This window comes from Budorcas taxicolor, chromosome 1, assembly GCF_023091745.1.
Source record: "Budorcas taxicolor isolate Tak-1 chromosome 1, Takin1.1, whole genome shotgun sequence".
Taxonomy (NCBI): Eukaryota; Metazoa; Chordata; class Mammalia; order Artiodactyla; family Bovidae; genus Budorcas; species Budorcas taxicolor.
The window spans coordinates 4,397,108-4,413,960 of NC_068910.1; the positions used below are offsets into that span (position 1 = coordinate 4,397,108).

General features: G+C 51.6%; 1 protein-coding gene across 1 annotated transcript in view; it reads left to right on the forward strand.

Moving 5' to 3' along the window:
- The window catches only part of IFT122 (intraflagellar transport 122), a 65,783-nt gene that overhangs the window by 9,555 nt on the left and 39,375 nt on the right, over window positions 1-16,853 (forward strand). Inside the window, exons 4-12 of the mRNA XM_052636854.1 lie at window positions 2,815-2,893; window positions 4,641-4,717; window positions 7,291-7,357; window positions 8,518-8,664; window positions 9,776-9,952; window positions 11,927-12,002; window positions 14,650-14,841; window positions 14,991-15,129; window positions 16,283-16,485. Of these exons, the coding sequence (XP_052492814.1) occupies window positions 2,815-2,893; window positions 4,641-4,717; window positions 7,291-7,357; window positions 8,518-8,664; window positions 9,776-9,952; window positions 11,927-12,002; window positions 14,650-14,841; window positions 14,991-15,129; window positions 16,283-16,485 (1,157 nt within the window). The remainder of the gene's footprint in view (window positions 1-2,814; window positions 2,894-4,640; window positions 4,718-7,290; window positions 7,358-8,517; window positions 8,665-9,775; window positions 9,953-11,926; window positions 12,003-14,649; window positions 14,842-14,990; window positions 15,130-16,282; window positions 16,486-16,853) is intronic.

Genomic DNA, 16,853 nt, shown 5'->3' on the forward strand with positions numbered 1-16,853 from the left:
AAGGGGCTGAGTAAATGGCCCCAGGATGTGTCGTGAGACCCCAGCTACACGAAAGGCCCACCCAAAGCTGGTGATTGTGGATTGAAAGTGAACTCAGCTGTGTGATGATGTCTTTTTCTCCATCACTTAGAGCTGCATAGATACGGGAGGGGCAGAGCAAGTGGAGAGGGGGTTTAACCAGAGTGGTAGGTTTACAGGCTCCTCTTGAAGATGAAGTGCGAGGGCAGGGGCAGAGGATGTATGCACACAAGTGATTATCTACACTGACCTTGAACTGTTGCTGAGTCATGAGGGGAGAGAGGACCACAGGGCTGAGGGGCAGTAGAGAGGGAGGTTCTAGTGGAGTTGAAGGGTCACTGGAGTTAGGGCACCAGGTGGGGTGAGGAAGAAGAGAGATGGCCGTCACACCGGCTGCGTGAAACTGATGTTGGGAGTTAAAGTAAATCCATGCTTCCCACAGCTGGGTGTCTGTGGGAGGAACATGGGCTTTGGGATAAGACAGTTCCAACCCCAAAAGCTCTGTGAGTTGGAGGTGGTGGTTGACTCTCTGAGTCTCAACTTCCTCCTGTGTCATATGGCCTTAGGATTGGAGACGGGCCTCTGTGACCACTGCTGGGAAGGTGCAGGACCAGGGGCACCGTGCGGATGGACCGCAGAGATCACTCAGGCTCCAGGGTTTTCACTTTTCTTAGATGACGGACCTCTTTGAGAATCTGATGAAAGCTACAGACCCCTCTCAAAAATGCATCTACCGCATGCGCCCAGTGTTAGCCTGACCCAGTCCCTTCTCTTCACCTTAGACCTCCATAATAAGCGAGAGAAGTCACGTGCGCTTCGTCACGTGATAGCAAGTTAGTGGCAGAGACGGTGCTGGTTCTTGCCTGATAGTTAGGTGTGCTGTCCCATGGTTGTCCTGTTTTTCTTATGTGCCTATTTGAGTTCAAGTTCTCAGTAATACCAGGGGACAACCTGTGAGGTCTCAGAATTTATAAGTCTAGGGCCTCTGGCCTTCGGCACTGTGACGGCCCTCGGGGATGTCAGAGCAAGCTCTGCGATCAGGGGCATTTTTCAGCGTTTTGCAAGGTCCTGCCACACATGTCATCTCACTTGGCCTCCCAGTAGCCTCTGAAGCAGGTAGGGAAGGGGTGAGAAAATAGGCGTGGAGCCCATTCCAGTATTCTTGCCTAGAGAAGCCCGTGGACAGAGGAGCCTGGCAGGCCATGGTCCACAGGATCACAAAGAGTCGGACGTGACTGAAGCGACTTAGCACGTTACAGGAGACTTGGCAGAGCCAGGCCTGACCTGGGTCCTCTGACTGCAGAGCCCACATTCTTCCCAGTACCTTATGCCGCCCCTCAGAACACTGAGCAGTGATAACAAAGTCCCCCCCCCTTGGATCTAGAAATAAGGAAACACTGAATCATGGTTTTGCTGTTTAAAACATGATGACTTTGCTTGTTTCTGATTTCTCTCTTAAGTTTACTGAATACTTAATAAGCAGCCATGAAACAGAAGTGTGTTAAGAACTAGTTTTTTTCCTTCAAGGATAGTGATACAAGACGATGTGAGGAGATGATAGTGATAATGGTAGCTGATCTTGTTCAGCATTGATCCCAGGCCAGCCCCAGCCCTAAGCACTGTAATCTCATTGTGTCCTCACAATAGCTGAGAGGTAAACACTGTTGTTGCTTCCGCTTTTCCGATGAGGAAACGAGGGCCTGGGGATGCTCAGTGGCTCCTGGCGCTCCCACAGCTGGCGGGTGACGTCACGGGGAATTCCCACTCAGACTGAGCCCGGAGCCCACTCTCTCCCTGCCCTGCTGCCTGCCGGGGTTGGGGAGCCGTGACAGGAAGAAGAAACAGGAGCAGCTTCTCTGGCTTAGTGTTTGCAGTGGTGCCACCCAGCCAAAGTAGGGTGAGAGTGAAAGCCTCACCCGGCCCTCATTTGCTTGAAGCCTTTCCTTGGGACAGAGAGCAGGGTCTTAATGTGGCCCCGAAGCCCCAAGAGATCCCACCACCACCCACCTCGCCCTTTCCCGTGATGTTCCAGGCTGGCTGCGCTCAGCCCTCCAGAGGTGCGGTGTTTTCCTGCCTCAGGGCCTTTGCACGTCTGTTTGACCCATATGGATGTGCCTTTCCGCTGTTTGCACCTGGCTAAGCTTTGCTCAACCTTCAGGTCTTTTTTGTTTTTCCTAATAATTCTATTTATTTATTTTTGCCTGTGCAAAATAAATAAAGGTCTTTGTTGCCCTGTGGGCTTAGTTGCCCTGTGGCATGTGTGATCTTCCCAGATCAGGGATTGAACCCATGTCTCCTGCATTGCAGGCAGATTCTTATCCAGTGAACCATCAGGGGACGCCCTCAGCCTCCAGGTCTTAATGAATGATCCCCTTCTCAGAGAAACCTCCATCACCGAAATGAGGTCCCCATGTATTGTCTTTCATAGAGCTGCTTTTTTTCTCTCCACATTGTGTTTGAATTTGATTAATTTAACTTAATGCCTGCTTTACCCAACAGACAAACTCTGTGAAGGTAGGGATCACGTATGCTTTAATCAGGACTTAATTCTGAGCATAGGGCGTGGTGCTGGCTTGCGACAGGCTCTCCGTACATCTCCGTTAGTGCCAGACAGAACTGGGAATGAACTCAAACTTCCTGACTCCAAAGCGCTGCCGCCCAGCACTGATAAGAAGGGTTGCAGAAGCAACTGATACTTCCTAGGGGCCTGAAAGAAGCAGCTTTCTAAGAAATACTGTCTGCAAAATGCTGGCCTAAAACAAGTGAAATTTATTTTCTTTTTAAAACCACTTTCAGGCAAACGCTTTGCTTCTGGATCAGCTGACAAAAGCGTTATAATCTGGACGTCAAAATTGGAAGGCATTCTGAAGTACACGTAAGTGATTGTTTAGGCACACGGTCTTATGAGTTGGCCTCTTATTGAGGGACGGGGCACAAGCCCCTTAGAAAAGAGGGCAGGAAGGACTTTTTCCGCGTGACGGCAGTTCAGTTGTGGGGCTGTGTGCTGAGGAGGTCGGGGAGTGAGTGAGGGAGGGGGCAGTCTGGAGCGCGGCTGGTGCTGGCTGGTGTCTCCGTGTAGTTCAGTTTGCTTTGTCTGATGTCACACGTTCTACCACCCCCCCGCCCCCCCCTCCAGTGTCCCCGCCTCAGGGAAGAGCCTCACATCCACCCGGGGTGGCCAGCCCGAAACCTGAGCTCTGTGTGCTCCAGGCCCCTCTCTGTGCCGAGGCTCTGCTCATCCCCTGCAGATCTCAGACATAGCTTCTTCCGGAAGCCCTCCCTGCCCCGCTAGCCTCAGTCGGGTCTCCTTCATGGCGTTTCTCACAGCTGTACTTTTATTTTGGGGGTGCTGTGTGGCATGCGGGATCTTAGTTCCCTGACCGTGCCCCTGCAGTGGAAGCGTGGAGTCCTAACCGCTGGACCGCCAGGGAAGCCCCTCACGGCTGTAGTTTTGCACTTACTCTGATGACAGATTCCTCCCATCAGCCTGGAAGCTCTGTGGGGGCAGACAGTGCCTGTGTTTAGTTTACCGTGTGTCTCTGATGCCTGGCGCCTTGCCAGGCCCATTGTAGGTACTCGACAAATGATGGTTTTCTTTTGAATTGTGGTGAAATACACATAACATGCAATTTGCCATCCTGAGCATGTTTAAGTGTGCAGGTCAGTATTGCTAAGTGAGTCCATCCATGTTGCTGTGCGGCGAACCTCCGGGCCTCTCTTCATCTCACAAAACTGAAACTCCTCCCCTAAAAACAACCACCTCCAGCCCCCTTCCCCAGCCCTAGGCACCACAGTTCTACTGTCTGTGAGTCTGACTGCTCTGGGTGCCTCATATCCGTGGAGTCCTACAGTATTTGTTCTTTAGTGACTGGTTCATTTCACCGAGCGTAACATCCTCAAGGCTTAGCTGTGTTGTAGCACGTGTCAGAATCCCCGTACGTTTTGCTGCTGAATGACATCCTAGTGTATCTACAGACCATATTTTGTTTATCCATTCATCTGTTGCTGATGGGCCTTTGGGTTGCTTCCACCTCTTGGCTGGTTGGAATAATGCTGCTGTGAACATGTGTGTACAGATCAACATTTGGATGAATGAATAAATGAATGAACGAGGTCACAAGTCAAGTATGGCTCACAAGTGGAGTAAGCCTGAAGCTGAGGTGCCACACGTGGGACGCGCCTCCCTCAGCCTTCACGGTCATCTCAGATGTTTCCAGGTCTTGGTCTATAATAGTGTCTTCACTGTACCTCCATCCTGTGCGAATGAATGTATTTCCAGGCCTCCACAAAGCCTAAGAGGAATGGCCATTAATGCGGCGCTTCCAGTGCGCCTGGCTGGGTGCCTTCCGTCCTCCTCCCAGCTGGTATACCAGAGCTGTTCAGCGCGTTTATCTTGGAGGAGGTGGCCAGTCTGGTGGGCGGGTAATGTGTAGAGAGGAAGATGGTGGCTGAGAGGCAAGCCAGGAGGGGGCGTTCACCCCTGTGCTTTGCACTGGTCACTTGCAGCAGAGCTCGCGGTGCGGAGTTAGGCTGTCTGCGGGCCCGTCATTACAGGCTTCTGCTGGAGCCGCTGAAGTGTTTGTGGTCTGCCGTGTAATCGTCTCCGGTTGTTTACTTCCCAGGCACAATGACTCCATCCAGTGTGTCTCCTACAACCCCGTCACCCACCAGCTGGCATCCTGTTCCTCCAGCGACATCGGTAGGTTTGGGTTCCCAGCGTCTCATCCTGGAATGACTGGAAATTGGCAAAAAGTGCTGAAATCCATCCAAAATGTGGTGACGAGTCAGTTCGCCTTCTTTTCCCTTCACTGGCTGAGGGGAGGCTGAGAATTGTCCTTTAAATTGTGTAGGAACCAAGGGAGTGAATGAGGCCATTGAGTCTGATCAGAAATGGGTGGGTAAGACAGCAGTTTGGGAGAAGGCCTGGGGAGGGAGGTGGGGAGAGGACCGGGAGAGCCCCGGCGTGACTGGCGTTGCTGCCTCTGAGAGGGGACCGTGCAGTTGTCCCCACCTCCGTGTCCCCAGCACCCGTGCGCAGCGTGTCCCCCTTTGCTCTTTCCGTGGTTGTGGCTGTCCTCCCCAAGGAGCACACCCGCCCCACCCATGGCACTGGTGGGGTCCCGGCATAGAGCAGAGGCTGGGAGAGCGGGCGGAGGCCTGCAGGCTCCCTGTTCAAGGTCCAGTCTGGCTTTCAGTTCATCGGTTCTGTTTTCCTTGCTGGGAGATAGTGGGTACACAGAGCAGAACTCGAGATCTGACTCCTCTGTTTCCCTTCCTGACCTAAAGTGAATGCGTTCCTTCTGTCCACTGATAAGAGTTCAGAGGTTCAAAAGAGAGGATGTGACTGAAAGCACGTTGTGTACATAAAAGGGGGAGAGACTGTTATTGATGAAAAATTTAGCATTTTCTCCATGTGAGGCACTGGTCTGGGTGCTTGCTTTTGGGGTGAAAGAGACAAAGTAGAAATCCTGCCTTCAAAGAGCTTGTGGTCGGGGGCAGGTAGGGAGGTCAAATTTGTAAACATGCACCGTGAAGCAGTAATGTTCGTTGAGCGTTCGTGGTGTGGTGGGCGCTGGGTGTGTGTGCTCAGTCACTGTCACGCCTGACTCTGCCACCGCATGGACTGTAGCCCGCCAGGCTCCTCTGTCCATGGGATTGTCCAGGCAAGAAAACGGGAGTGGGGTGCCTTTTCCTCCTCCAGGAGATCTTCCTGACCCAGGGATTGAATTTGCATCTCTTACATCTCCGGCATTGGCAGGCAGATTCTTTACCACCGAGGCTCCAGGGAAGGCCAGTGGGTACTGTGCCAAGGGTTAAATGAATTCCTGTGTGAGCTCTGTGACAACCGCGGTAGCATTCTCATCCTTGCTGTGCTGATGAAACAGAACTGGGGCTCAGAGTGGTCCAGGGACGTGCCTGAGGTCACCTCGCGGGTAAGGGATGGACCCAGGCCACGCGATTGCATCTAGCGCCTGCTCCGGACACCACTCCCGAGAGGCCCCGGAGGGTGCGGTGGAGGGGAGACTGCTCGAGCACAGGCGGAAATGCTGGAGGAGGCCTTCCAGTGCCAGAGATGGGGGAGGCAAGTTGTTGGATGTTGCATCTTGCTCTGCAAATGTATTTCTGCCCTGGATTTTCCTTCTTGGCCGTGCTTCGTGGCCCAGACCCAGAGCAGAATTTGGTGGTGTTGCCCAGACATAGACCTGTTGTGCAACACTGCGTCAGTGGCAGGAGGGAGCAAGTCAAAGGCAACCAGTATATGAGGGACAGGGCACGGCCCAGAAAGGCTGGGGAGCGGAGGCTGGACTTTCAGGAGGCATCCTTCATTACTTTGACCACTAAGTTGTATCCTGGTTACAGTGTAATAATTATGAAAGTTGCATTTCTTTGAGTTAAACCCCTGAAAGTTTGGCTAGAAATTCACCAATGTATCTTCCTCTTTTTTTTTTTTTTTGAAGTGGTTATAGATTCACAATAAGTTGCAGTAGTTACAGATTCACAGTGAGTTGCAGAGATAGCAGAGAGGTCTCGGGTGCCCTTCCTCCTCTCTCTCCCGTGGATACGTCTCATGTAACTGTCGTACAAGGTCACGACCAGGAGACTGGCCTGGCGCACTGCGTGTGTGTATAGTTGTATCACGTCGTCACCTGTATCAACGACCATCACTGCGAAGATACTCCATTATCATCACTTCCCCCATCTCCTGCGGGCTTCCCAGGTGGCTCTAGTGGTAAAGAACCCGCCTGCCAACGCAGGAGACATAGGAGACTCCGGTTCAGTCCCTGGGTCAGGAAGATCCCCTGGAGGAGGAAATGGCACTCCTGTATTCTTGTCTGGAAAATTCCATGGATAGAGGAGCCTGGTGGGCTGCAATCCAGGGGGTCACAGAGAGTCGAACATAACTGAGTGACTAACACTTTCTTTCCCCCATCTCCTATTATAGCTAACTCCTTGTGCCTGGTAACCATTTATCTGTTCTCCATCTCTATATAAGATGGGCTCATAGAGCATATGACCTTTTGAGATTGACTTTTTAAACTCCGCATGAAACCCTGGAGATCCATCGGAGTTGTAGCGTGTGTCAATAGCTCGTTCCTCTTTGTTGCTGAGTAATATTCCAACCACCGATGGCAATGGACATGAACTCGGGCAAACTTTGGGAGATGGTGAGGGCCTGCTGGAGTCCATGGGGTCGCAAAGAGTCGGACTGACTGAGTGACTGAACAACAGCAATAGTCCAACCAGTCTCTCTCATATCATTTTGCATTGAAGGCTTATGGTCTCCTGAGCAGAAGTCTGTCTCTAAGCACAAGTCCAGCAGCAAGATAACCTGCTGCAGGTAAGTTAAGGGGCAGCTCTGAGGGTGGTTTTCTGTTCCCCTGCTCTTCAAACAGACTCAGAATGTGGCTGGTTCACACAGTAGAGAAGGTCTTATGCTTCCTAGTTGCTCTGGGCCCCATGTTTCCTCTTTTCTTCTCTCGTGGTCTCCTTGATGGGAAGAACCCGTGTCTTTGGTCGTGGCGCGAAAGAGCACTGCAGGTGGCTTTTGGGCAGTTGTCTAGCAGCAGGCATCCCAGCCTCAGGCTGTGCTCAGGGCAGACTCAGGGGATGTGAAGCTGGCCTTGTCCAGGCGGCACAGCGCTGGAGGAAGCACAGGCTTTGACGTTAGATCTGGGTTCAGATCCAGTTCAGCAGCTGACGGGCTCTGTGACCTCGGGAGGTTCCTCATTTGACAAACGGGGATTAAGATGCTACAAAGAAAAGAAACTATACTAAAAAGAAATCTGATGTTTGCAGTAACATGTAACACTTCAATATATGGAGTCATTCACTCACAGTTTTAATTTTAAGCTACAATAAATGCTTTTTCCAAGCATCAGAATATTCTCATTTTAGAACAGAGTGGAGGTTTTTAATGAAGGGAAAGAATCAGTTGTTTGTGAAACATAGAAAAATGACAAATATATTTCCATTTTGTATGTAAGGAAAAAAAAAAAGATGCTGTCTTGATGGGGCTGTTGTGAAATGCACACAAGGTAGTGAGTTGGAAGCAAGCAGCTCCTGCAGATGGTAGACTCTCTCAAAGGGTGGCTGTGCTTGCCGAGCAGCTGCTCAACGCAGCCTCCCTTTCGTTCAGCAGCTGGTGGGCACCTGCTCGGGAGACTGGCAGTGACTGAGATGCAGGTCCTGTGCTCAGGGGGCTCTGGGGGTGGGAGGAGGCTGGCCCCGCCAGCGGTGCACGCAGAGCTCAGGGCCCTTGTGGCAGTGCCGACAGAGACCGTGGCGGCGAGGGGAAGGTGTTCCCACCTTCTCGTCTCGCTCTCCGCTCCGGGAAGCAGCGGGACTCCCAGTGTGGCCCTGAGATGTTTTCATCAGGGCCCAGGTGCTTGTGGCCGCTGCTGCCTCATCAGGCCGTCTGAAGCAGGGCCCAAGTCTCACTGCTTTTACCTGCCGTGTTCCCTTTCCCCGCCCCACGCCCTCTGGCGGTTGTCTGAACAGCTGGACAAACGACGGGCAGTACCTGGCTCTGGGGATGTTCAACGGGGTTGTCAGCATCCGCAACAAGAACGGCGAGGAGAAGGTGAAGATCGAGCGGCCGGGGGGCTCCCTCTCCCCCATCTGGTCCATCAGCTGGAACCCATCCAGGTGACCGCACCGCCGCCCTCCTCCACCTCCTGCTCCTCCACCTCCTCCTCGGTCAGGAGCTCTAGGAAGCCCTTCCTCAGGCGCTGGGTTCTTTCTCTCCTCACGAAGGCTCCCTGATTCAAAGGCTTCTCACCCCATGTGACTGATCCGTTTTGGAACCTGTTCCCATTTCAATGGAATTTTTAAAGAGCCCATCTTGAGTTTTGGAATGCATCCCAGAAGTGTAGCTGAGCAGATGAGCTATCTAGGCCAGCCCAGAGAGTGTGTGTGTGTGTGTGTGTGTGTGTGTATGTGCGTGTGTGAGTGTGAGTGTGCGTGTGTGACAGAGAGAGTGTGTATGCATGTAACACAGGAGAGCCACTTCCTTATGAATCAGTAGCTCACCTCTGTGCCATGGCTTTATGTTGGTCTTTTCCCCTTTTCAGTTCTTCCCTCCGAGTCTGAACAGAACATGCGCTTTTTCACGAGCCCTTTTTGCATTTCATGAGCCTTTTTTGCTGCCCTTGGCCCCCAAAACATCAGTGTTAAGTATACATATCCCCAAAGCCTACAGTTAGTTCCACCAACAGTTGGCATCTACCTTCTCCAGCCTTACGCACATTCTCTTTACTATGCTCATGTGACTTTGATGGGGCACTGATAGCTTTAGGTCTCCTTGTATAATCCTGTAACATTATTAAGCCACCGCTATTCCCCATAGAGTCCTCTGAAGGTAAAGGACTTAATTGTTTACCAACCCAATGTCATTTTAAAGGTGGGACCTACTTGATTTAGAAGGCTGTTTAATGTCACGGCCTTTTTGACATCAGATGATTACGCTTCTTCTTGAATACTTTGGTCCAGCCCAGGGCTGTGGCATGCATGTCTGATGCCTTCAGAGCCCATTAGCCTAGCCCAGAGTTCCTGCTGTTTGCTTTTTGCGGCCACAGATGACTCTGTGGCTTCGTGGGCCCATTTTTAATTCATGAGACGCAGGATGCCTGGTCTGCCTGGTCTGCCTGGTTGCTGTCCTCTTCCGGGCAAGGGGCAGGGGCTCCTTGACAGGTCTTGAAATTAATATCCCTAGTGCAGTTCTAGGCAATGCGATTGAACAACCCCTTACCGTCTGCAGCCGATGGGAGAATTTCTGGATGAACATAGAGATCGAGGATTCCGAGGAAGCCATTGTCAGCAGATACTTTCAGGAAATCCCTTCCACTCTGAAGTCTGCAGTATACAGTAGTCAGGGTAGTGAGGCAGAGGAGGACGAGCCCGAGGAAGAGGACGACAGTGCCGGGGACGACAGCCTGTGAGTGTGTCCCAGGGAGCCGGAGCCCTCCCCGGAGGGGCCTGCCCCAGCCTAGACCTGCCGGCCGGCGCCTCTCTGGCGCTGCCTTCCCAAAGAGACCGGGGGTGTTGTTGCTGCAGGCTCTTCCCGCCGGGGGGAGCGCTCCCCTGAAGCTCGTGTGTGGGTTATAAGACTCTTCTTAGAGAAACTCTGGCAAATACTGAAGAGTCCAAAGGAGAAAGTTCAACTATTCTGAAAGACCCCATCCCCAGAGGAAACCACTGTTAGCATCTTAAGTGTATTTCCCCCCAGTCTTGTATGAACCAAACCATATCCTACTCCCTTTTTGTCCACTTAGCATCGTAGAGTAAACTCTTTAGAGTGGCATCTAGGGGTCCTTTGAAAAGCATGACGTTGAGCGCCTGCCTGTGTGCCCTGGCCTGGCCTCAGCGTAGTTCATCAGACACCTCCCCTCTTACTGGACACCTCTCTCAGCCTGCTCCCACACCGCACCTCACCCTGCATTTGCTAGCACACATATCAGAGAGGAGCTCCCCCGTCTTACCCACAGTCCTCACGTCAAATCCTTGTTGTCCAGCCGGCCTTCCTTCTCTTCAGCCCAGATTACCTGTAGGGAAACCATTGGAGGCTGCGGTGTGAGAGCCAGGACATTCTGATTGACACATCCTAAGCTAGATCACTTCATCCAGACTGTTCTGTGGTGCCTGGGCTTCCTTGGGAAAAGAAGGTGGGAGATGGGGGACCAGGAAGGGAGGAGAGGGTGGGCTTCACGTCCCAACCTGTGTTCAGCCAGAGCGGACCCTTTAGTTACTAACACAAGCTTTTGTTTTGGTGAAGAGTCCCACTGCCCAGGGTTTGGCGGGGGGGAGGTGGTAAAAGGGGGAGAAAGAAGGTTGGAAACCAGCCATCCAGCTCATGGAGGCTGAGCCTGGCCCAGAGCTGTACGAGGTCTCCCCAAGAGGGCTCGCCGCAGCCTGGGCCCCGGGTCGTGTTTGGATGTCAGTGCTGTTCACACAGAGTTCACCTGTGGGTCCCTCCGACCCCCTCCATCGTTGTCTTTGTCCTCTTGGCTACCGACTAGAGCCTGCGTGAGTTGCCATCTGGTCACCCTTGCCCGGGTTGTGCTCACAGGGCTCACCACGCTTTGGCTGAGTGTCGCATGGTGCTGTCAGATGACCCCAAGGCCCTGGGCTCAAAACGCTGGAGTTAATGAAGAGGCGGCAGTGTTCGGTGGGTTCAGGCCAGCCCCCGAGGGCTGGGAACCTGTCTCTTGAACTCGACTCCTGAGTAGCCCTATCCGCAGCCCTGGCCGGGGAGGTTTCTCCTGTGCGGCTTCTGCAGCTGCAATTCCAGGACGCTGATGCTGATGGCAGTCGGTTTCAGAGACGGGCTGGTTGTAGCGAGCCGCCATTCTTTCCTGTTAGATCCAATCAGAAACCATTCCACCTGCGCAAGAACCCCAGCTGCGAGGGAACTGAGCTTTGGGTGTTAGTTTCTTCTTGAGGAAGAGCAAGGAAGGTTCCCCTCTGTCCATTAAAAAAAAAGTCAGATGATCCATGCCTTCCCACCACTGAAGACACGTCTCTCCGCTCCTCCCCGCCTTGAACAGTGTGTAAGAGAAAGCGCTCTCGGATCTCCAACCTCACTATCTTAGCTCTGCTCCCAGGAAGCTGTGAAACAAGGGGTCTCACCTCTTCATGGTGGCTGTGTCCCTGCACCATGAGCACCCACGTGGTGGGGCATCCTGTCGAGATACAGATCCCTGGAGGGCTGACCTCACCTTCCCCTTCCCTCTGGACCGGTTGATGGGTAGGCCCACGTCACAGCCCTCTGGCCCCTGTCCTCCTGTCTGGCACTTGGCAATCTGACCGCCTGACCAGGGCTTTCTCTTTCCTGTTGTTTGTTAAACCCTTTGGGCCACACTCACCAGCAGGCCTTGGCCCCATGTAACCTCTTTTGTCTTCTGTTGATTAGAGAGGAACGCAATGACATCCTGGCTGTAGCTGACTGGGGACAGAAGCTTTCCTTCTACCAGCTGAGTGGAAAACAGGTATGCGGTCTGTGCCAGCCCGGTGGGAGGCACCGGTTTGGTCATGCCTGTTGGTTTTAGTCTGTTTTCACGTTTGGAGATTCCATCATTAGTGATTGTTCATCCTTTGTGTTAGCTCCTGTTTATCGAGCATTTACTGTGACACCAGGTTCTGTGCTGAGTGCTATGCATTATCTCTTTTAATTCTTACAAAACTTTGTGAAGTAGGTACTCTGCTGATGAACTTTTTACATTTTTGGGGCCACACTGAGGGCATGCGGAACCTCCTCTACTAGGGATAAAATCTGTGCCCTCTGCAGGGGAAGTGCGGAGTCTGAACCGCTGGACTGCCAGGAAAGTCTGATGATCTGCTTTTTAGATATGAATAGACAAGTCTCAGGGGAGTGGAATAAATATTATGCCCAGGGTCCTGCACCGCCAGTAAACGGTTGAACTGAAATGCAGCTTGGTCTGTAAAGCCTTGGTCCTAGTCATGAACCCCTTCCTGTATTTGCTTTATTCACCCCCACGTTTATAAGCAGCTGCTAGGCTAGTCCTTCAGGCCTTGGGTGGGCAGGGAGATGTGAGGATGCTTCCTGGAAGAGATGACACCTGATGGAGAAGGGGGAAAGGACATCCTTGTCTAGTGCTGGGGTGCTGTGGAGAATGGCATGGAGGTTTGAAAGAGCATGGGCTGCTTAGGAAACTGTAAGAGACTCATTTTGACTTGGGATCTTGGGAACTAAACTCAGGAGCTTGACCTTCATCCTAAAAGTAGAGGGGCCACCATCAAAAGTGAAGAGACAACACACAGAGTGGGAGAGAAATTTTTCAAAGCATTTATCTGATAAGGGACTTGCATCTGAAATATGTGAAAAAACTCTTCAGTTCAGTTCAGTTGCTCAGTCGTGTCTGACTCTTTGTGACCCCATGGACTGCTTCATGCCAGGCTTCCCTGTCCATTACCAGCTCCTGGAGCTTGCTCAAACTCATATCCATTGTCAGTGATACCATCCAACATCTCATCCTCTGTCGTCCCCTTCTCCTCCTGCCTTCCATCTTTCCCAGCATCAGGGTCTTTTCAAATGAGTCAGTTCTTTGCATCAGGTGGCCAAAGTATTGGGGTTTTAGCTTCGTCATCCATCCTTCCAATGAATATTCAGGACTGCTTTCCTTTAGGATGGACTGGTTGGATCTCCTTGCAGTCCAGGGGACTGTCAAGAGTCTTCTCCAACATCACAGTTCAGAAGCATCGATTCTTCAGTGCTCAGTTTTCTTTATGGTCCAACTCTCACATCCATACATGACTCCTGGAAAAACCATAGCTTTCACTAGATGGAGCTTTGTTGGCAAAGTAATGTCTCTGCTTTTTAATATGCTGTCTAGGTTTGCCATAGCTTGTGTTCCAAGGAGTAAAAAACTCTTACAAGTCAATAATAAAGAGACAACTTAATTAAAAAATGGAAAAGGGATCTGAATGGACATTTTTTCAAACAAGAAATACATGTGGCCAAGTAAGCAAATGAAAAGATGTTGAACATCATTAGCTACCAGGAAAATGCAAATCAAACTCACACTGAGACCCACTTCACACCCACTAGGATGGAGAAATTGGAACCCTTGTATACTACTGACAGGAATATAAAATGGTATACCCAACCACTTTTTAAGTAGTTATTAAAGGTTAAATGTGAAGTTACTATATGACCCAGCAACTCTACTAGGTATCCATGTCTAAGAAAGATGAAAACGTACATCTGTACAAAAATTTGTGTGCAAGTGTTCGTATCCAGCATTTTTCATAATAGCCAGAAATAGGAAGAACTGAAATGTTTATCAACTGATGCATGGAAAAATAAAATGGGGGCTATCCATACAGTGGAATAATCAGCAGTGAAAAGGAGTGAAGTACTGGTGCTACTGAAAAAGGGTGAGCTGGTCACAAGAGGCCACATGGTCTGTGTTTCCGTTTATATGAAATGTCCAGAGCAGGCAAATCTCTAGACAGGAAGTAGATTAGTGGCTGCCGGGGGGGGGAAAAAGAGAAGGGAAAGGGGATTGACTGCTGACAGGTACAGGGTTTCTTTCTGGGATGTTGCCATTAGTGATGATGGTTGTACAACTCCAGGTGCATTAAAAGCCAATGAAGTATACAGTTGACATGGGTGAATCGTGTGGTGTGTGAAATACCTGAATCTAAAGAGAAATAGGATGAGTATAATTACCGAATAAGAACAATTTTTTAAAAATTGATTGGACTTAGTTTTGTGAAGTACAAGAAAAAAGGAAAGAAGGAGGGAAGGAAAAGAAAAGCAGAAAGAAAAAGAAATTTCCTTCAGGACTGAGGGAAATCCTAAAGCCTAGCAAGGGCTGTGAATAGAGGGGGAGGCCTAACGGGAGAAAGACCATCTAGGTTGTGGATTGGCTGTGGAGCTAAGACACAGCCCTTGGGCCGTTGGGTGGGACGGGGGGAGACCCTGGAGGGTTTGTCCGTGTGGAGAGGACGGGGTGCTCTAGAGGGCTGGGCTGTGTTCATGATGGAATCTGTCACATGGGAGAGAACGCTGGCCAGCTCTCCATGTAAAGGATGGAGAGAAAAGCCCTTGGATCATGTTGCGATGATCATGAATTCAGCATGGATCTCCCTTGGTGTGTTCTTTTTCTTCAGATCGGGAAGGACCACTCCCTGAACTTTGACCCCTGCTGCATCAGCTACTTTACTAAAGGGGAGTACATTTTGCTGGGGGGGTCAGACAAGCAAGTGTCCCTTTTCACCAAGGATGGCGTGCGGCTCGGGGCCGTTGGGGAGCAGACCTCCTGGGTGTGGACGTGTAAAGTGAAGCCCGACTCCAACTACGTGGTAAGAAGGGGGAGTTGGTTGGTTGGGCCACCGCCCAAGTAGTCAGTGAACATCGGCCGTGTTTAGCCAGTCAGACTACTGACATTTGTTCCTAACAGGCAGGTCTGTCTCCACAGAGGACTGAGGACTGATAGGCTCGTTCTCTGCAGGTGGTGGGCTGCCAGGATGGCACCATCTCCTTCTACCAGCTGATTTTCAGCACCGTCCACGGGCTCTACAAGGACCGCTACGCCTACAGGGATAGCATGACCGACGTCATCGTGCAGCACCTGATCACCGAGCAGAAAGGTGAGCGGCAGGCACGGCCCCTCTGCCCACCAGATGCCGGGGAGAGGGGCAGGTCGACAGCGCTGCTCACAGGGCAAATGCGACGGTAGGGCGTGTTGCTCCTTGGTGTTCCGGACACATGCTGGACCACCGGGTCTCGCTCTTTTGTGTGGTAGGAGCGTGGAGAGGATATTGATGTCTTTGAAACAATGAATCCTGTCTCCAAAAACAAAAATTTGCAGCTAATGCTAAGGGGAAATGGACTGCCTGGCTAAGTGAGGACAGCATATAACAAGTCAGAGCCAGGGGCTGGGTGACCTGCACGGGTCTCTGCGGACATGTGTCCTCTCTGATCACAGTCCCTTCTGGGGTGCTTCTCCCCCAGCTCCTTGTCCACTCACCTCCTGGTGGGTGCTCCCCCAGAGAGAAGGAGGCGGTGGGTTGCACAGGCTTGGTCAGAAGGCCAGGCTTCCAGGCCTCAGGTAGCCAGTCCCTTCCTCTGTCCACCCAAGTGGCTGTGCTGGTTCAGTGGGCTGAGAATCTGCTTATTTCAAGGACATTCATTTGCAGGTGTCCCGGCCACAGCGCATTGCAGGGGCCTGTGTGTGGGGGTCCAGGTCGAGGGGTGTCTTGCAGAGTCAGGTGGCATCCTCTGGTCCTCCACCTGGGAGCACCTCTGATGGAAGACTCCAGCTGCGATGCTGAGGGTGCAGCGGGTCAGGCAGTTCCCCGCTATCCTTGCTGAGGGACTTTCTCCACGTGTAGCACGAGCGTGAGACCCTAGTGTGTGCCAGAAACTGCCTTCGGCTCCCTGTTGGCAAGAGTGCTGGGTGGCGAGTGTCCAGAGCTGTGGGCAGTTACCCAGACCTGTTCATGACCATCAGGGGCTATTAGTGCCATTCAGAGGAGATTTATCTTCAGCAAGCGATGGTGGCACAAAGACTTCTACTTTGCACACTCAGATGTAAGCTTGGGGCCACAAAGATTTGTATGCGACTCAGTGTTTAGCAGAGTTGATTGCGTATTAGACACTCTGTAAAGGTTTTTTGATGAGTGTGTCTCCTTTAATTGCCACTAGCATTAAGTAAATGATGGCTTTTAATTTCTCTGCCTTCTCCCTTACCTAATAGCCTCTTGTTCAAGCTGGGTGTTTTTTTTCCCCCCTGTTTCACAGTTCGAATTAAATGCAAAGAACTTGTCAAGAAAATTGCCATCTACAAGAATCGATTAGCAATCCAACTGCCCGAGAAGATCCTCATCTACGAGCTGTACTCTGAGGACTCGCTGGACATGCGGTACCGGGTGAAAGAGAAGATTGCCAGGAAGTTCGAGTGCAATCTCTTGGTGGTGTGTGCCGACCACATCATCCTCTGTCAGGTGGGCGCCAGCGGCTCAGAGGGAGGGCTGTATCCGCTTCATCCTCCCCCTGGGAGCGGGGTGCCCACCTCCTGGCTCTAGAGCTGGTTGCTGGAAGAAAGCCCCTTTCCATCAAGCTCAGTGGCTGTTCGTTGCTTTCATGCTTATTGGCATATGGAGGGGTTAGACCCTACCAGAAAGCCATGGGCTATAAACTGGAGAATACGGGAACTACCCTGTTGGTCTTCCCAGGTGGCGCTAGTGGTAAAGAACCCGCCTGCCCGTGCAAGAGACACACGTAAGAGATATGGGCTTGATCCCTGGGTCAGGAAGATCTCCTAGTGAAGGAAATGGCAACTCACTCCAGTAATCTTTTCTGGAGAATCCCA